Below are 20,908 nucleotides of genomic sequence, written 5' to 3'. Positions count from 1 at the left end.
GCAAGTCAAGTTGTCGTCAATCGGCGCCAGAGTCATCGGATTTGCTGTCCTCTTCGATCATCTCGACCGCGCCGTCGAAGAAGGCGTGTGAATGTTGCTCTTGATGAAGACGACGACCTTCTCCACCGACTTCACGCTGGGGCTGCTCCTCCTCAGCTGGGAGAGTGAACGAAGGCCGTGGTGGAGAAGAAGTTCCTCTCGCATGCGGCGCTGGACGTGGCGATGCTGGACAGCTGGACGGCGACCTTTTGCAGCTCTCACTGCCATCGGACAGCCAAACACTCCACCGGCGTATTGCGACCTTTGACCATCATCATCTTGTAGCGGAACGTGTTGATTCTCTTCTCTTTGCTGGGAGCTATCATTATAGGGATTAACAGGCAATAAAACCGAATAAAACCGGATTTTTGGCCATCTGAGATGATCGGGTTTTTTTTATTTAAACCATGAAAAACACGATGGAAAAAAAACAGATACTGCCAGCCTTGCTGCATTATCACCCCCCCCCCCCCCAATTAATCAGAATAATTTATACTCTTTGGCTTTATTCGGTAAAGTCACGTAGGTAAAACAAATTAAAATAAAATAAACAATTAAAACACGTTTCGGAGGCAACGCAAACTTCCTCTTCAGGTGGGACCAGTCACAGCCAAAATCGCTGCATCACTTGGTCCCACCTGAAGACGGAAGCTTGTGTTGCCTCCGAAACGTCGTGTTTTAATTGTTTATTTTATATTAATTTGTTTTACCTACGTGACTTTACCGAATAAAACCAAAGAGTATGAATCCTTGCAGTCACGAAAGCTTCAAATCTAGAAAGAATAATTTATATTTTACTGTAAAATTCAACTTGTTAAAACCTATTTGCGTTGACCACGGTGCACAAGCACAATTAACAAAAAAGAAAGTCAAAACATGTCAATAACACTGGATTATTTTTTTTTATTATGTACAATAGGCGACGTTTCGGGGAGTCGCTCCGTATTCAGAGCGCCTAAAATCTTCCACTCATTTCGCAGTTCACATAAGCGCGGCGGTTTTTATATCCCAGTGCGTATAAGGCGACGTGATAAGGTCATATCATAGTTCATAGTTCCATTTATTTTGGTATAGCCCTGTGAGCCATTCTGCTCTTGAATCGGGTGCAACCGCAACAAAAAACATGAACAAGAAAACATGTCGCGATATGTTCACCGCGCGGAAGAGAGGGAGCGTGACGTCATCGCACCAGAAAGACCGCGCTTTTCCCCCTCTCCCGGCAGGATGACGTAACACGCTGTGACCTCAGCGCGCAGATAGACCGAGGGCGTGACGCCATCGCGCCAGAAGTGCCCAAACGCGCTTTGCCCCCACCCCCCTCTCCCGTCCCGGCAGTATGACGTAACGTGCAGTGACGTCACAGCGCAGGTCGAGCGATGACATAACGTCATCGCGCCACAAGAACCCAAACGCGCTTTGCCGCCCTCTCCCGGCAGGATGACGTTGCGCGCAGCGCGGTCACGTGCCCGCGCCGTGACGTCACCGCGCGGGAGAGCGAGGCGCTCCGCCCGCGCGGGAATTTTTCAACAGAAGTCGGCGGCGGCTGCTGCGGCGGCGAAGCGGAGCGCTGGGTAAGCCGCGCTCAATCCCCGCGGCCTCTGCCTCCCGTTGCTACTTTCGAAACCTCGCACACCCTTCGGTTTGTTGTCCGCAGCAGACGCTTCGTAAAGACGCGCGCCAGGCCGCCGCCGCCGTCGCCTCATCGTTCGCGCTCCCAGCCTCGTTTCTCCGTGTTTATCGGAGGAGGTCGTCTCTCCGCCGTTACTCGCAACCGCGGTACCGCGCGCTGTGTTGCTCGTCTTTTAATCCGTGCAAGCTCGCGTCTTCTTTTTTTTACTTCTTGTCAGAGCGCGGGGGTGAAGCAAAAAAATTATCTCGTAAAAAAAAACGCGAGCGGTGTCACAAAAATCGGGCGGGCGCAGGGTTTTGTTTTGGAAGTGCGAGACGCCCTGGGGGCGGATCGCGCCGCTTTGGCTCGTCCAGGTCGTCCGTGTCTGAGGCGCCCCCGGGGCGACTGCGAGGAACGAAGTCGCGAGTCTCGCCCGCCTTTACCTGAACATGGAGGACGACAGGGGTCGGGCCGAGGACGCTCCTCTGCCGCCAACAGCACTCGCCATCAGCGGCAGGGTCAACCATAGCCTCTCCACTGCTGGATGAAGGCCCCGTGGACTCTTGTCTGCTGTGACCAATTTGCCCGCCTAGCCCCTTCACTGGCCCATGTATACGTTTACGCCAAACTATCTTCTCGGTTTTGGCATGCGTTTCAGATTTCATTTTCTCTCTCCATATTTTTTGCCTCACTTTCGCGACATCTCTTTTTGTTTTTCAATCCGAAACGGACACATCTTTTTTCGGGTCATCAGAAATGTAATATCCGGGCCCGATTTGACAATTCGGCACATTGATCTGAAAAGTATCAAAACCACTGCCCCCTGTCTTGTACACCACGAACCTGCCCCATGTGCCTGACCCTACTTACGAGGCCTATATTATACACCTAATCCTACTCGCCCAGGAATACACGTTACCCCCTATCGTATGCGCCTTCAACTGGGGAGAGCTGCTTAGCAAGGTCAGGGGATCATGCCAGAACCTGTGCCGCGAACACCAAATCTGCAAAGCGAAAACGAGCTCTGACAAAAATGTGAAAGATCGGTTTAAGGTTACGGTTAATGCCAATTAGTAGGTTGGTATTATTGGCTAGTTGTCTGTGACTAGAGCTGCTGGTTACCCGCTTGGTTTATGACTAAGTGGTCCCTTGGCTAGTTGGTTCTGACAAGTCGCTGCTTCGCTAGTTCACTGCCATTTTTGCGGGTGACTAGTTGGCTATGATAGGTAGTGGCTGTTGGCTAGCTAGTGGTAACTGCGGGCTAATTGTCTAGTTAATTAGGACTATGGTTTTTTTGTCTGGTGTGCTCACCTCCAAACTGCTTGTCCCTCTTTCCCACTACAAGGCGGCCTTAACAGTTTTCCGGCGTGCCTGTCGTTGATTGCGTTCACAGCGCCCCGAGGCCGCACCGCCCTCTCTAATCATCGCGACACCCAACGCAGGACCTCGACCCGAAGCGGAGGGAGTGACCAACAGCCGTCACCATGGACACAGAGGTGGACGGGCTGCTTCCGGATGAGATTATGGAGGTACGACTGGCAGGTGATGACGAGGAAGACGAGGACGAGCCCATAGCTGTCCTGCAGCATGAGGAGATGATGCTATCGATGGAGCCTCAGGACCACGTGGCCATCATCTCAGTGGAACTCGCTGACCCTGCGGAGGAGGCAGCGACGGCTCCGGTGGAGGTGATGACGCGGCAGATCGCGGCGCTGTCGGGGAAACCGGCGACTGTCGAGGCTCCCTCTCGAGCCTCACTCGCCACCGTTGTTGCTGCAGCTGCTGAACCTACGCCGACTGTTGCGACGCAGACACTTGGGCAACCGCATTCCTTGGACACTGCACAAGCGCCCGCAGAAGTGGCGATCTCTCGCACTGTTGCCACTCTTGTAAGCACGGCCACCACAAGCGCTGCCGTGACCACCAGGCCCGTCTCGACGGTGTCGTTTGCCACGAGGCCCGTAACCAGGACAACAGAACCCGTCATCACCATGACGACTCCCAGCGGTCAGCCCATCACGGCGGTGGCGCTGTCGGCCAATCACAAGGGTATGTCAGAAGGAGGCGGTCAGGTGAGTGGGATGGCTCTGGGTGGAGGGCAGCAGGTGCTGCTGGCGATGCTGCCTGGCAGCGACCAGCCCATCCTGCTGACGGTACAGCCACGGTCGGAGGCCGTTCAGCAGATGTCGGTGCCGCAAGGCGGAGGCACGGCGTCCACCCCAAGCTCAGCCGCCTCCAAGTCAGAGCCAGCGCCCATGATGCTGACGCTGCAGCAGGGCCATGGGCAGACAGTACAGAGCTCGCCGGGGCAGGGGAAGCTGGAGCAGGCGGTGCTGTTCAGCACGCAAGGCGGGCGCACAGTAGCGCAGGTGCAGAGTCGGACACAGGTGCGCGGCTTGACCGCCGGCGGGGGGAAAGGTCCCGAACAGCCCATCTTCCTCACGGTGCAGGGTACACAGGGCAAGGGCAGCGGCGGGGAAGGTCAGCAGGTGCTGCTGGCCATGCCCCCCGGCATGACCCCAGCACAGGGCAAGGCCGGGGAGGGACAGTCGGTGGTGCTGGCGGTGCATTCTGTGGGCAAGACAGGCACGACGCAGACACCGGCCTCCAGCAGCAGCCTGCCAGGGCAGCTTGGCTCGATGCAGGTAGGTGTGCGCGGCTGATTGGTTGCATACGTTGGCATGGAATAGTGTGGACAGACGTACTGGCTGCCAGCTTGTACACAAATGCATATTGACAGTCACTGATGTGTTCAGTAGATATATAACGATTCGCATGGGAGCAGTGGTTAGCGTACTCCACTGCACTGTGAACTCAAGGACATGGAGTTTGATTTCTGGCCATGCCACAGCTTATTGATATCTGAACCAGTCTTGGCACCTCCTCTGCCCTTTACCAACCTGAACTGACCAGCATGGTGAAATATGGTCCAACAACTCCCTTGACCTACATGGCATGGAAAGACCTTTAATCCAGCATGATTTAATTCACGTAAATTATATATTTTTTCCTTGTGATGCATGTAGTATTTATAGTGGTGTGAATCTATAGAATCTACAGTTGTGTTAAGATAGTGTTATGAACGTAAAGGAATGATAAATAATGGATTCATACATACATCCATTATTCTCATGCTTGTGTTGTAAGCATAACAATTTTAAAACATTGTTGCATTCTTGGTACTCAGCGTGTCCAGACCTGCCACGCACACAAAGCGGCAAATTCAAACGTGAAATGCTTTGCTTTCCTTTAACTGCAACGACGTTGAAAGTTACTTTTGGGAGCATTCCTAAGTTGATTGTGTAATTTTTTTAATGCTTATTTCGTTCTTATTTCTCTTTGGCTCGTTATACCATTTCAGAAATTCTAAATAATTGTAATTGTCTTGTTGTACAGATTTATAAAAGAACAAAATAAATAAGCAGTCTCCTTCAAATTAAATATGTAATATTTAATGCGATTAGCATCAAAACCAATTTGGCCTTTACAAACCAGTATATACAGTGAGGGAAAAAAGTATTTGATCCCCTGCTGATTTTGTACGTTTGCCCACTGACAAAGAAATGATCAGTCTATAATTTTAGTGGTAGGTTTATTTGAACAGTGACAGACAATAACAAAGTCCAGAAAAACGCATGTCAAAAATGTTATAAATTGATTTGCATTTTAATGAGGGAAATAAGTATTTGACCCCCTCTCAATCAGAAAGATTTCTGGCTCCCAGGTGTCTTTTATACAGGTAACGAGCTGAGATTAGGAGCACTCTTAAAGGGAGTGCTTCTAATCTCAGCTTGTTACCTGTATAAAAGACACCTGTCCACAGAAGCAATCAATCAAACAGAAGCAATCAATCAATCAGATTCCAAACTCTCCATCATGGCCAAGACCAAAGAGCTCTCCAAGGATGTCAGGGACAAGATTGTAGACCTACACAAGGCTGGAATGGGCTACAAGACCATTGCCAAGCAGCCTGGTGAGAAGGTGACAACAGTTGGTGCGATTATTCGCAAATGGAAGAAACACAAAAGAACTGTCAATCTCCCTCGGCCTGGGGCTCCATGCAAGATCTCACCTCGTGGAGTTGCAATGATCATGAGAACGGTGAGGAATCAGCCCAGAACTACACGGGAGGCTCTTGTCAATGATCTCAAGGCAGCTGGGACCATAGTCACAAAGAAAACAATTGGTAACACACTACGCCGTGAAGGACTGAAATCCTGCAGCGCCCGCAAGGTCCCCCTGCTCAAGAAAGCACATATACATGCCCGTCTGAAGTTTGCCAATGAACATCTGAATGATTCAGAGGACAACTGGGTGAAAGTGATGTGGTCAGATGAGACCAAAATGGAGCTCTTTGGTATCAACTCAACTCGCCGTGTTTGGAGGAGGAGGAATGCTGCCTATGACCCCAAGAACACCATCTCCACTGTCAAACATGGAGGTGGAAACATTATGCTTTGGGGCTGTTTTTCTGCTAAGGGGACAGGAAAACTTCACCGCATCAAAGGGACGATGGACAGGGCCATGTACCGTCAAATCTTGGGTGAGAACCTCCTTCCCTCAGCCAGGGCATTGAAAATGGGTCGTGGATGGGTATTCCAGCATGACAATGACCCAAAACACACGGCCAAGGCAACAAAGGAGTAGCTCAAGAAGAAGCACATTAAAGTCCTGGAGTGGCCTAGCCAGTCTCCAGACCTTAATCCAATAGAAAATCTGTGGAGGGAGCTGAAGGTTCGAGTTGCCAAACGTCAGCCTCGAAACCTTAATGACTTGGAGAAGATCTGCGAAGAGGAATGGGACAAAATCCCTCCTGAGATGTGTGCAAACCTGGTGGCCAACTACAAGAAACGTCTGACCTCTCTGATTGCCAACAAGGGTTTTGCCACCAAGTACTAAGTCATGTTTTGCAGAGGGGTCAAATACTTATTTCGCTCATTAAAATGCAAATCAATTTATAACATTTTTGACATGCGTTTTTCTGGATTTTTTTGTTGTTATTCTGTCTCTCACTGCTCAAATAAAACCTACCATTAAAATGATAGACTTATCATTTCTTTGTCAGTGGGCAAACGTACAAAATCAGCAGGGGATCAAATACTTTTTTCCCTCGCTGTATTGAACACAATACTTTTTTTACACGAGGAAAACGAACAAATTTTGAGCAATACATTTTATTTAAAGTTTTCATGTAAAACCAGGTGTGTATGACACATTGAAAAATTCTAACTCACCTATCAGGAGCATTGTTAGTTGTGTGTATGTTGAATTTATTTAGTGCTAAGCACCTGCGACATAGAAATAACTTAAAAGAGGTGTTTTTTGGCGCTAATTGAACCTAATAATTTTTTTATGTAAAAAAGGACTACAAATGGCGCAGTATGCATGTGTTTGAATGAGGCCTGGGGTTTTGCTGCGTGCAGGTGACCAAGATGGCTGGGCCGTCTCACTCAGGGGGCAGTGGGCCTATCATCACCAAGTTCATCATCAAGCCCATGCCCAGCACTGGCCGGGGGACACTGATCAGCGGTAGCCACACACACATGTGTGCGTGTGCACACATAAACAAAGATCCCCCCCCCCCCAAGTCCTAACAGACTCTTGGGGCAGGTGCTGTTTAGTGAGCACCTGTGAAGGCCGGCATGGCACCCAAGCACCATGCCGAGCCTCCTTAGTCTCCTGAGTGGCGATGTTTACACACCACACCAGGTGCTCATTTGAGGCGACCTAGGGTAGGCCCATAACTGGTTGAAGTAATTGTTATGGTGTTGGCCATGAGTGGGAATTTAATTTGGGTTGCTAGGTTTGTAACGCAGTACGCTAACCACTGCGCTACTACTCCCCACACACGCGCATGTGCCCACATACACTCATGCACTCTTGCACGTTCTACATGAGCACTCTCCCACCCTAACTAATCTGCGGCATGCATGTGCGTGTGCAGTGCACCATTATGATTAATTGCAGTCATCAAGGAAAATTACTCTCCATACTTAAATGAGAAATGGGGCAATGCATATCTCTTTTGGTGAACTGAAGCCAGTGGTGTAAATTCCACATTCCCACGGCGTGGGCAATCTATACAAAGCCGATTTCGCAGAAAAGGGTATACAATTTAGCAAGCCTGAAGGGATGATGGACTGAGTGAAATTCTGGCCGACTTTTGAACTCACAACCTGATATCGAGTCTAAGTGCCCATGCAGCTAGAGGAGGTCTATTCACACATGTCACACGTATGTCTCGCATATACACGGTATATCCTCCCTTAACATGTGTTCACGCAGCGCGTATTCGCTCGAATTTGGGAACACTTTTTGCACAATGCAAAACACGCCCATTATGACGTGACTTCTGAGCGGTCAGTGAGGAGTTACTTTCTTGAGCTGTGTGGCTGAGCCTTATAGGAATTCTGGGTATACGCCCAAAATTATCGAGTATGTGACGGCGTACCCTCAGCTCAGTTCTTTGTCCTGCTATGGGATGACTGCAGGCTGATTTTATGTGGCAAATGTTTTTCAATTAAGTGAGAGTCCTGTACAACTGAGGGTTGATTATTTTAGACGATATTAAGTTGCAATGCATATGCGGTGAGCACACCCGTGCATGTATGGGTGGCGTGGTGGCGAGATCTTATATCCCTCGCTTGGTATGCAGGAGGTGGTGGGTTCAATTCCGACCCCGACGCCTGCGGTATATTTAGAGTTTGCATGTTCTCCCCATGGTCACGTGGATTTTTCAGCAGGTCCTCCAGATTTTCCCTCCACACTGAGAAACATGCGTTTAGAGTATTTGGCTGTTATAAATTTCCACATGATAAGCCACTTTGTTGAGCTATTATTTGTGGCCACGTCGCTTCTGAAAATGCGTTAATAGCTCAGCGGGCCTTACCTGGTAAAATAAAAAATAAAAATTTTAGGCTCTTCTCTGACGCCATGCCTGGTTTACATAGGTTCCGGCAGTGCCCCCGGAACGCCCACCAAGACCTTCACCCTGTCCCATGTGACGACCGAGGGCTCTCCTGGGAGACCTCAGCTTGGAGGCAAGATCGCCATCTCCCCACTGAAGTCCCCTTCTAAGGTGTGGTATACGTGCACAGCTCTTATTGCCAATCTATACTGCTGGATGAGGGCTTCCCGACACAATGCGAGTCGTGGGAGTTGTTTGGCTGTAAGCACATTGGTCAATGCAGGTTGGTGAAGGCAGAGAGCATAGTCATACACTGCAACAATTAATGTTACTACATTGCCCCCTGCTCGGATACTATCTCTGCAGCAGCTTAGTCTTGCTTGGCTTCTGAGATCTTGAGGAGATGGGGTGCATTCCATGTGATTTGTTCATGGGCTAAGATACAGTGTCCACACATTTATATTATGCTGTTCCGATTGCTTGAGCATGTGTGGTTACCAGACTTTTGCTGCGCGCTCCGTGCTCGTTTAAACATGACCACGGTGGCTTTGCAGATGACGGTGATGCCCATGTCGCCGGCGCCGGTGAACTCGCCCCAGAAACGCGTCGTTACCGCCATGCCGCTCCCGCTGGCAGTCGCTCAGCAGATCCTGCAGCAGCAGCAGGCCGGCTCCCCCGGCAAGCTGGTGACCCAGGTATTCTATTGGTGACATCTCGCAATGCAGCGCAGCGCGGATTGAATTTTTCTGAACAAATTACGTGGTGATACCACATTGGCAGTGGTGCACAAGCACAAATAACAAAAGAGTTCAATTCATTTATGAGTCACACTGCCTTAAAGGGAAACAGGTGATGTTTTTTGGGCAATGAAAGAGAGCAATGTCCCAAAACGTTGCCAAATATATATTTCCTTTTAAATTAGCGTTATATTTGAATGCGAGTTTATTTTATATTTATTAATGTACAGTGATGAATATAGGGGCGGTGAGGTGATGCAATGGTTCATGAACTATGCTATGAATCCCAATGATTTGAGTTTGATTCCCACGGTCAAGGTTAACACGATAGGTGAGTATCTGAATCCGTCCTGGACCCCCCTGCCCTCTTCACCCCAACCCTTGCTGACAAGCGTGATGAATTATGGTTAAACACCCACCATGGCAAACACAGCGTGGGGGGGGAAGCTTTCATCAGCAGTGGATTGACAGACGACTAAATCCTTCGATTTATGAAAGGAATGCATTCTTTAAAAAACACGCAAAGAACGACATTTCATCCACCGGAATGGCTTTTCCCATCAATTTAATACAAAAAATTAGGAATGTGTCCCCCAACAGTCATTCCGACTTCTAAACTAAAAATATACGTTTGGCTACGTTTTGTGCAAAAATAAGTTAAACATACATAAAATACAAAAATAATAACAAGGAACACAGAGTAAAACGATTGAATAATAATTAATTTGAATATAAAATAATGAACATTTTCAGGGAACTCTCCAAAAGATCTGCATGTTGGAATGCTTGCAATAGTTGATGTGGAGGCGCTACTGTTGCACTGCAGCCATACTGTGACGTCGTTGCGGATGTATACGCAGCCCCCCGTGCGCTGCTGCTTGTTTGATCTCACGGCGCGTGCCGTAGTGAAATTTTGTTCATGTGGGAATTCGATTTCGATCATCGAAAAGTGTCCATAATTTGTCAATTGCGTGAACGTGAAATTTCGTTGAACCGAACGTTCGGAAATGGGGAGAGATACCTGTACTCATTATGAACCATCTTGCCCCAGCCTTACAACATTGATATGCTGCACCCATGTACCCTCAAGGTCCATAAGATCTGGGGACGCAGATCTTCTCTGTATTCCTAGGTCGACGTTTCGGTCTATGGGTGACCGAGATTTTTCCCGTGTAGCTCCCAGGCTATGGAACGCTCTTCCACAAGATATCAAGATCTCTGAGCCTGCGGACATTTTTAAAATGCGCCATAAAACCTATTTATACATTTCCGCTTATTAAACTTTTAGTTCAATTAGTAAAATGTTTCTTAAAACGTATTTATATTTTTATGCTGAGTGTCTGTTCCTGCTGTGTCCTGTACAGCGCTTTTGAGGTCCTTGATGAAAAGTGTGATATGAATGTAATTATTATTGATCGTGTGCGCGTGTATTTTACAGGTGAAGACGAGTGGACAGCAGGGCGGCGTGAAGCCTCTCTCGATGCCCATGTCCACCATGCAGCCCATATCGGTGCCAGGCAGCAAGTTCCACTACGTGCGTCTCGTGACGCCAGTCAGCACGCACACCACGCAGGGCCTGCCAGGTGACAGCACGCGGGCACCCCCACCCACATTGCAACACAACCCTCTGCAGCACCGCACGCCAGCGTCGTCTCTCACAGCACACCGTCTTAATAAGCGACACATGGCATTGCTTTAACAAGTACTTGCAATTCAGAAGTGCTTTTTAATGCCTCTACCCATGACTTTTGAGAATTATGTTGGTCCTTTTTCCCATTGGGTACGAGGCTCCATCTTACATTTTAGACTTTCGGAGGAATGCTTTCGAGGCTGAACCGCCTAATCGGACCACATATATAAATTGTGGTGCTCCCTCTCATCACAGCATATCTCCAATGAGCAGAGAGATGAGGTATGGAATTTGGTGGATTCCAGTGTTAAATCTGTCCCACGCAGTTTCTTACCTTTGTTGTATTGTTATGTAAACGTAAATAGCATAAAAAATATAGACGTAATGCAACTACTAGTAGAGCTGAACTAAATAAAGATGATAATGAGCATGGTGGCAATCAACCCTACAAGGTCACATTTCGGTGTCATCAGTTTGTGTCGTGCATTTGATTTGTTATCGGCCAAGGTTGCACTGTCAGCAGCAGCGCCTGGAAACTTCCAGTTTTTTTAAATATAAATGGCAAAAGCAGACGGTGAATAGTTGGGAAATGTGATGTTGTAGGATTGATTTTCCATCATTTTCGTAATTATCCTTATTTGTAATACATTAATTCACAACCCAAGTGCCAATGTGCAATCACCAAAAAAAAAACACGTTTACCATTGAATGTATGAGTTACGAATCGGTGATACGATTTTACATATTCTTAGCTCTTTCGGTAAAGTCACGTTGAAGGGAAACAATAAAATAATAAAATATATATAAAACAATAAACATTCTCACGACGTTTCGACCATAAGAATATGAATTACTGCAGTCACGAAAGCTTTAAATCACGATTTTACATGTTTTACAAATATTGAGTTTGAACGCAAAACAGATAAACAAATGAATACCATTGAGTTTTAATTCAAATTCATACTTACAGCTCTTCACTCTCTCAAGTCAACCACTTCCCCCTTCCCCGCCCGCCCCCCCTCTCCCGCGCTCCTCTTGTGTTCATTAAGAGAAAAGAATGGCCAAACCCTGTGTGATATTGTAATCGTAGGCTTAGTAACGAAGCACACTTACTACCTGTAGCTTCGAGCACTATTTTTATTGCTGGTAATATACCATGCGACAGTAAATGTTAATAACAAATTTGAATTTTTTTAAAGCCAGACTGCATGGCGAGTATATTCAGAGTATTTTAAGTGCCCACGTGTACCGTGTATGTAGATGTGGCTTTTATTTATTCAAAAATGTGTACAAGTTTGGTGTGTAAATATGTGTACGTTTACTTGTGTGTGTGTGTGTGTGCAGCCAAGCCGGTAAGCAGCACACCTCAGCTGCGGCCTCCCATTCCCATTGCTCCGGCTCAGAGACAGGTGATGACCTCCTTCAGTCATTAAAGCAATGAAAGACTTAATTTGCCCATTGAGGAAAGCTTTGTTCGTATGTATGTTGAGATACTTTCACACCATATGTAGCCAACCGTGCTAATAAGTGCGGGGGAAGGACAACAAACTAAACATAACAGGCAGTTCTAAATAAATAACTAAATATTCACCTTCGCTATGAGTTGGGAACCTATTCCTTACTTTACTCCGAGGTTCAAATAGAATTGTCGGATACCTTTGGCAGGCCATACTTCATAAGACAAAAAAAACACCTTAATGTTATCGAATAATAATAATAATGCAAAAATTATCGCTCACCTTTAGAGGTGCCTATGTTTTCAAGGTTACAGCCCTTTATCAATTCACTGCTGAATGAACGCCTGTCCATACCATGCCATGTGACTTGAGTATGCTATAATTATAAACATAGTAAGTGTTGTGGTAAAAAATATTGCCTTATAGTAATTACGGTTAAAAACATTCACATGATCCTGTTAAATTATATAAATCCTGGCTGCATGGCAAGTATTTAAGTGCCCATGTGTACAGTGAACCCTTTGCTTAACAGACTAATAGGTCGGAAGGGGTGTCCGTAGAATCCAATTGTCCATTAATGGCCAAATGACGTATTTTGAGCGCTGAATCACACTAGCACACAAAAAAACTACTTACTGATAGTTCAGCAATGATAATTATAAAATATTCTAATGCTCTTCATAATAAAAAAATTCATGAACATGGTAAGAATAATAATAACAGTGTAATAATACCTGTACATGAATAATACAGTAATGCGTTATAGTACTAATACTGTAATACAGTACTGGATTTTTACACTTGAATGTACGGTACTGCACACCCTTCATAAAATGCACGACATTCTTAAAGTTCACACCGAGATAAACAATTGTTCAGTACTGTACAACACTTAACAAGTATGGGAGGTATTTTAACACCATACCAACCCGTTCTGTTGAAACTGTCCCAGCGTCAAGCAATCACTGTTCACCTTAGTCGTGATATTATGTACACAATACTGTACTGTAAAATATTTCTAAAGACCAAAGTACTGTAAATGTATTGTACAACAAATTTTCCACTTTTATTTCTCCTATTTTGACATTTTAAGCAATAAAAAACCATGTAGTGTAATACATACTGAACCCATTAAGGGGCAGAAACGAATATTGACCGGACTGATTTCCCCATTACCGGACTTGGTCCGTTGTTTGGGGCAAAGTCTGTTGTCTGATCTTCGGACAACACTCTGAATCAGCAGATTTTGTCCCGTTAAATCCGAGATCCATTGAATGGGGGTCCGTTAAATAGAGGGTTTACTGTACTGTGTATGTAGTGTGGCTAAGATGCTTGCAGTAATGGATAAATGTTGTTTAATGGGTCCTTACAGAGTAGCGGAGTGGGCCTCGTGCAACCGCGGTCTGTAAGTAATGAAGTCACGGACCAGATACGGCTTACGGGGCCGCCAAGTCCCCCAGCCTTAGTCTCCGACATCTTCTGATGCACGTGTGCCACTTTGCACGCAGGTGGTAGCCAGGCTTGGAGCGCCGAGCCCTCACCTGGTGAGCGGCGGGGGGTCCGTGGTGAGCCCCGTGGTGGGCCCCATGGTGAACCGTGGACAGACCCCGCACCGACTCATCATGCCCGCGTCGTCGCTGCCCCTGCGGCCGAGCCTGCCCGGCCTGCCCCCCGGCACGCTGCTCACGCCCGCCGCTGGCTACACCATGATGCCCGCGCAGTACATCACACAAGTGAGGGCACGGCGGCCCAGCGGCACGCGCCGCTCGTGCAGCCGCATTTAGCAGGGCTGACGTGGTGGTATCTTGTGTGTAACCCGGTTCCAATATATCACCAATGCGAGGTCGCCTGCCTGCCAACTGCTGAGGCCGTTGCACATTGTTGGCTCGATACTCTGCGAGGTTCTGTCTTGCTAGGAGGGTGTCTGGTGGAATTTTGCCATGTCTCTCTTCGATTGACTCCACCTACCAAGTTCTCCCTGCTTGGACACTTGTGCAGCCGCAAGACCTCTTGGCAGTAGGAGTGACAAAGCCGTTGTTGAGAGATCGGATTAGAAGGGGAGCTCATTTCGGAGATTGTAACCAACTTGGGTTGATGTCTAATGGCCGATGATGTTATACACGATGATTAGGCAACGTCTCCCACACTTATGCAAATACACGCACCGCATGAACTCGCACCATTACTAATTAACGCTGCGGTACATCGTACATATGTTATAATAATGACTGCCTTTATTTATCTACCCCCCCCCCGCCATGTGATTCACTGAGTTAAAACACCTACAATTAGAGTTGATGTAAATGTGTAATTGGGTCACTTGATCCTGTGGTGTTAATTGTGTTTTTCGTCGCTCTCTGCCTCTGCTTCTCCAGCTGCAGCAGGCACAGCCATGTGTCTCTGTGAGCATCAGCAAGTTGGCGCCCCTCGCTGCTGCTGCCTCCGTTCCTTCCACGCAAACCCGAATCCCCGTCAACGGGTACGTTCGCACACGTGCACCAGCAGGGCAGCTCGCCACTGCCCAGGTGTTGCCTCCAACCATGAGCCTGCGCAAACAGCATATCCAGTCATCCAACCTTACACAGCCTTTCCCAGGTATCATGTTAGCCAGATAGCCTAGAAACATATCCAGCCAAGCTCTACCTACCAGGCAACTCGCCAGCCGACGAAACATAAATCCCATGCAAACCCATGAGTGAGCCAACATACTGGGCATGCATCCCCACTAACCATTAAATTCACCAGCCTAACTAGCATTATTAAAGCCGTCTAGTTCACCAGCCAGCCAGCTGGCTGTAGAAGAGCAGCGCAAGAAAGTTCTAGGTTGTCTTGTGTAAGGCTCATTGCTATGAATGTGAGCATTCACATTTTTTCTACAGCTCATTTCTAAAACGTACAGCTGATGGTGGTGCACCACACGACCAAAGATGGCTCTTGTTCCCACCGCACGTTGCCACACGTGAATTAAGCAGTGTTCACAGAGCAAAAGCGCCCTTTGACCGTCTAAATGTCTGACCGCCTGCCCACACCCGCCTGCCTGCATGATTTGTTGCCGTGTGCTCGTGTGCATGCAGCATCACGACGACGGACTCGGCTTCCCGGCCCCGGAAACCATGCAACTGCACCAAGTCTCAGTGCCTCAAGCTGTGAGTACCAATCAACTAATCAACTTCCAGCAATTAGTCTGGCTTGAGGCTCACTGCTTCTTGTTCGATTAATGAGTATTGAGCTGAGAAAGAACAAGACTATGCACGCAATTGGAGAAGGCTTTTTTAAGACACTCACGATTTTTGTTCGTTAAAGGCACAGTGCAGCCAATATAACAAATGGCTCTTGTTTGATAGATACATGCCCAGACTGTGTTCATGCAGATAGGCCAATATGAGTTTTAAATTTTGTTCATGGAAGAAAAAAAAACATTTAAGCTTCTTTCAAGGTCACCTTCATCGTGCTTTAATGATGTCACTGTAGTGTAACTCCTGTACTTTGTTATTACAATGTGACTGAAGCACTAACATGGCACTTTTTAAAGTCACTCGAGTCTTTTTTTTTTCTTCCTGTGTCAATAATGAAACTTCAAACTTGTGCTGGAGAGCCCAGACACACAACCTAGGCACGTATTCAAGTTTAATGTAATGTGTAGCACATTTTGCTCATTCACCTCTCCCAGCTTAACTTTACCTGCGAGTACGAGTGTTCTGCTGAATACTGTCAATGTTGGAACACGAGTCTTGACATTGTCCATTTCCAAGTCGATTGTTTTTATTGCTTACAGGTACTGCGAGTGCTTTGCCAATGGCGAATTCTGCTACAACTGCAACTGTCGCAACTGCTCAAACAACCTGGTGCATGAGTCGGACAGGCAGCGAGCGATCAAGGTGCGTCCTTGGTTCATGCTATCGGTGCGCATTCATTTGCAAGTGTGTGCGTGGCTTCCTAGATTTATGGTGAGCCTGCCTCCGGCAGCGCAACACACCACCAGGTGTTAATGATCTTCTCTGCGTGCGTGTCTTATATGTGGGGGGAGTGTTGGTACAGTGGTTAGCACCCCTGAACTACGAAATCCTGCGACCCAAGTTTGATTCTCGCTCGTGACCAACATCAGTGACAAACATCTCAACCGCGCTTCGGCCTCATCTAGGTGGACTCAGGCTTGAATGAGTACCTGGTGTGGTGTGTAAACATCGACAGGGAAACAAAGCTGGCCGGGTGTGGTGTTGGCCACCCACTTGTGCAGTGGTTAGCACTTTGCGCTAAAGTCCCCACCTACCTAGATTTGAGTCCCGGCCATGGATCACATCAGTGGCAAATAATATCTGAAGCTGTCATCGACTCCGGCTAAAATTGGTTCTTCTTGTAGTGTGTGAATATTGGTACTTGGGAGACATGTGCTGTTACGGCCTTGTTATAGCAGGGTAGCAGGGCCTGTCCCGTAACCTTCCAACAAGTATTCTCCACTTCACTTGACTCCACAGGGCACCTAGCCTGGTCCAAGCGCAGTGGTAACACCATCGCCACTAATTGGTAAATGGCGACAGCTGTTGCAGATTTTGTTCTATAGTCGAGCTAAGGTTCGGGGGGTGGGGGTGGGGAGTGGACAAAAGTGTTGAAGAGCATGTGTATATGCGTGTGTGTCTGTGCTTGTACACACATGCGTTGTTTCGGGTGCAGTCGTGCTTGGACCGGAATCCGGAAGCGTTCCGCCCCAAAATTGGAAAGGGCAAAGAGGGCGAGGCAGAACGGCGGCACAACAAGGGCTGCCACTGCAAGCGCTCGGGCTGCCTCAAGAACTATTGCGAGTGCTACGAGGTGACGGGAACACGGGGGGCACCTCCGCCACCAGCAACTTGCACCCACCTGCTAGAGACGCCTCTTGAGCCTCAACTTATCCTCCACTAAGTCCACACCACAGTGAGAGGCATTTTTGCAGCTTTTGTTGTATTTAAGGAGATTTATAGTCTAATCGCACCGCTCTCTAGACGGGGGTGCTGGTTGCTGATGTAAAGACTTCATTTTGCAAGATTTTTTTCAAAAGTTTATTACAAGCAATGTTTCGGGCAATGCCCTTTCATAACACACAGAAGCCAAAGGGATAGAATGGCACTCTACAGAAGGGACATTTTACCAGGTAAAGCCCGCTGAGCTATCCAGCATCTCTATCAAAAGGGACCTGGCCATCACAAATGATAGCTCGACTTAGTGGCACCCACGACCTCCTGCACACCGGGCGAAGTAGTTAACATCTCGCCACCACGGTGCCCCCCGACCTTTGCCTGCGTGTGTGCAACGGATGCCAGGCCAAGATCATGTGCTCCTCGATGTGCAAGTGCGTCGGCTGCAAGAACTTTGAGGAAAGCCCAGAGCGCAAGACGCTCATGCACCTGGCAGACGCGGCCGAGGTTCGCGTGCTGCAGCAGACGGCCGCCAAGACCAAGCTGTCGAGCCAGATCTCGGACCTGCCCACCCGGCCGCCAGCCAATGGCACTGGGGAGAGGTGAGGAGCATCGAGAGAGGAGGGAGCAGCAAAGGATCTTTTGAGGGCGCGCGAGGGCGACTGCGTCCCCACGCGTTGGAAAACTAAGAGGGGGGAGGGGGGGGGGGCTGGGGATCGCGTAAATGTGTTGTTAAGCCACCCCGACACAGCCGATTAGTAAGGTTTGTCACGTGAACAAAATGTGCCAATTGGCTATTACTTCAGCACATCGACGCATTTATATTTACGCGATCTCGCCCAGAAAACCCGTGTTAAATTAAGGGGGGGGGGGGGCATTGCGGATCTTGGGAGAAAGGGGGGAAAAAGAGGGTGGCCGTTTTAATGCTTTTTCCAACCAAAGTTGAGAGTATTAATGCCTGAGCTCTGTCTACGACCACGACGGAGAGGACCTACAACTCATTTAAGTTGATTTCCACTTAAGAAGAGAATCGCACTACTTACAGTTGCTTTATCAAATATGACCCAAGTGTAAGTTTGACGAATTTGGCATCAAAAGAATCAGTGTTGAGTTATGACCAGGGTTTTATCTGCTCGCCATGAAACGAGGTACCTGATTTAGTAGCCACGGCCATTGCATGAGGTATACCGGATGTGGTGTGCCTGGTGTGGACATGTTTTCTGAGTCGCCAACCCAGACAGACCTGGCTCGCATAAACCCCTGTCAATGACTTGATCCATCCCTCCGTGTGGGATCGACAAAGCGGGAACTTTCCCTGCTTCCCCCGGGGCTTCCCTAACCCACCCCCTCCACTGCCCCCGTGCCCTCTCCGCTCTGTCCTCTGCCCGCTGCCCCCTCAGGCTGCCCTTCAACTTCGTGACGCGCGAAGTGGCCGAGGCGACGTGCGACTGCCTCCTGACGGTGGTGGACGAGGTCCTGGGAGCCGGGGAGACGCGCGCCGTAGCCGAGCGCCGCGTTCTGCAGGAATTTGGCCGTTGCCTCCAGCAGATCATCAACTCGGCCGGGAAAGTACGAGGTACTTTCGCTGTGTGATGTGCGCGCGCGTTTGTTCCATTAGCGCCTTCCGAGCTAGATCGAAAGCGTTATTACGTTGACTCTGTCCTTCTGTCGTCTGTCTGTCCCGAACGGAGCGTCATGGTAAGTCTGGTGAAGATGTTCTAAAATAAATTAAATGTTTGCATGAAGTTGTGTTGCTTTGAGGGTACGTTTACAATTAAGCAGTCATCATTTTCCACTTCTACAGTAACTCTAGAGCAGTACCTCGGCTCCTTTAGTGCCCCTGAACCAATTGTGGAGATTCCACATTTCGATGACTGGAGCTACTACTGCGTAAAACAAGCGCTGAGAAATAACGAAGGCATGCTGTAAATTTTTATACAAACGACTGGTATTTTGTTGCTCATTCTGAATAACGCCACGAATACCAAGGACAAATAAAAGTACATTTTACAAAATGAAACGCACGGTGATTTGTCATTACTGACGTGTCATGTTCGTTTTTCTCACCAGGCAACAGATGAAATTACTTCGCAAGCCTCCGTAAAGCTTCAGCTGTATTGTCTCGGAAACCAATGACTTCCGCCGCAGCGGTAACCAGGGTTACGCCTGAACTGCTGGGTGGAGAGAGATGCTGGCCTTCGCTACAAGGCTTTTAACATTTTTACCAATTGTTTTACGAACTCAAGTGTAGATTAAACAGAGACTCTATATCATGTAAATGATATATGGCCGTACTCGTGTAATGCATGAACGCTAATTGTAAAGGCAGGCAAGGCTTTTAAATCCAGCTACTCGATTGTCCGTTCTGCGCCAACCACGCTGTACAATTGCCACGACGTGCTGTGTAAATGGTGGATTGTAGGTATTGTTATTTTTACCCGTAATCTTTTCAGGCAACGTGTAATTATTTTGAGCGTTTTTTCTGTCATCTGTACACACTGGGAACTGTGCTGATAAATGAAGTCAAAACCACTCCAGGGTTTTGACTTGTTTAAACGCACGCTGCAGAGAGGCGCTGATCCGGGAGGCCCCCGCAGGTGGATGGATCGAATATTCTTGTCGGGTTTTGTGCCCGACGTCCCGTTTTTAAACACCAGACGGCACCGTGTAAAGGCGAGCATGTTTGAGAGAGAGACGATATGGTTGTGTATGTATGTGTGTATGCACGTGTAGATATAGGGGTGGGAGGAAGAGGGTTCGTTTTGTCTGTACAGGTTACCCGCGTAGACGCCAATACTATATGGCGCTGTATCTAATGTACTATACATTTTCCGAAAGATGTACTGCCTGGCACAAGAGATGGACTGGTGTGGTTCAGGATGTGGAGATGATTGGACTTTCCGATGACTGGAATCAGCAGTGTCCAGATGGGCCTCTGGAGGTTCATGAAGGACGCTGCTAGGGAGTTTGAGGCAGCCGCCCTCCAGCAATAACGGAGGGCAGAGGAGTGACGCTCACAATGAGCAGAGTGCCAGCGGCTAAAAACGCAGAAAGTTCGCACGTTTGGTGCATCGACCTGTGACCTATCAACCCATGGCACCTGGAGCTGTTGCGTGACTTGCCAGCAGGCCTTCAGCACTTCACGTGGCCTCAGTGCACCTAGCATGGCACGAACGCCGCAGTGATGTCACCACCACTTAGTGCTAAACAGTGGTTGTTGCTGATGCGCTCGTCGGCTGGGGGAGTGAATGAGAGGTGGTGTATCTTGGCAGCAAACAGCACACTTCTGGTGGATTCACCGCTGCGTCTTCTCCGGGTCCACTCCCGCTGGACGTCCCCGTGTGAAAGGCTGGAGAGAGCCATGAGTAGTCAACATGCGAGTGCCTCTTGTCGTGTCGATCCGTCGCTCGATTGAAAGTTCAGTATTTTGGTAGGAAAAAGCAAGAGGTTTTTATTTAACTATTGTATAAAACCCTCCCCTTCCCCAATACGTTCCTCTTGGGAGAAATGTGTTTTTGCAAATGTTACCTACCCTAGACACCCCACAAAGCCTTTTATACGAGTCCTGAATGCACGCGTGTGGGACCGCCAATAAACAGCACTGCAGGACTGGTACGCAAGTTGGTGTATACTTGTG

The 20,908-nt window shown here is 48.1% G+C and overlaps 1 protein-coding gene across 2 annotated transcripts; it reads left to right on the top strand.

The window, feature by feature from the left end:
• Positions 1-1,439: 1,439 nt before the first annotated feature.
• LIN54 (lin-54 DREAM MuvB core complex component) lies at positions 1,440-20,891 on the top strand. Of its 2 annotated transcripts, none has more exons than XM_032949563.2 (15): positions 1,440-1,610; positions 3,042-4,293; positions 7,072-7,177; positions 8,599-8,726; positions 9,110-9,250; positions 10,731-10,875; positions 12,267-12,331; positions 13,888-14,112; positions 14,755-14,858; positions 15,454-15,525; positions 16,155-16,257; positions 17,051-17,188; positions 17,677-17,873; positions 18,672-18,847; positions 19,342-20,891. In XM_032949563.2, exons 2-15 carry the CDS (start codon positions 3,133-3,135, stop codon positions 19,350-19,352), a joined length of 2,772 nt encoding a protein of 923 aa, XP_032805454.1. In that variant the 5' UTR covers positions 1,440-1,610; positions 3,042-3,132; the 3' UTR covers positions 19,353-20,891. The 2 variants fall into 2 exon arrangements, with proteins under 2 accessions (XP_032805454.1, XP_032805455.1); XM_032949564.2 differs by lacking the exon at positions 1,440-1,610 and adding an exon at positions 1,647-2,611.
• Positions 20,892-20,908: the final 17 nt, after the last annotated feature.

The sequence above is a fragment of the Petromyzon marinus genome, chromosome 8 (assembly GCF_048934315.1).
Source record: "Petromyzon marinus isolate PM22_M1 ecotype Great Lakes invasive population chromosome 8, UKy_Petmar_22M1.pri1.0, whole genome shotgun sequence".
NCBI classification, from domain to species: domain Eukaryota; kingdom Metazoa; phylum Chordata; class Hyperoartia; order Petromyzontiformes; family Petromyzontidae; genus Petromyzon; species Petromyzon marinus.
The sequence above is the reverse complement of the archived record's forward strand: the minus strand, read 5'-3'. Positions and strand labels throughout refer to the sequence as shown.

What these genes read in the sequence shown, in the direction of transcription:
- LIN54 (XM_032949563.2), top strand. Translation starts at nt 3,133, where the DNA reads ATGGACACAGAGGTGGACGGGCTGCTTCCGGATGAGATTATGGAGGTA. An exon ending in CCGCGCAGTACATCACACAA is followed by an intron (nt 14,113 to 14,754) that starts GTGAGGGCACGG and finishes CTGCTTCTCCAG; the next exon opens with CTGCAGCAGGCACAGCCATG. An exon ending in ACTATTGCGAGTGCTACGAG is followed by an intron (nt 17,189 to 17,676) that starts GTGACGGGAACA and finishes AACGGATGCCAG; the next exon opens with GCCAAGATCATGTGCTCCTC.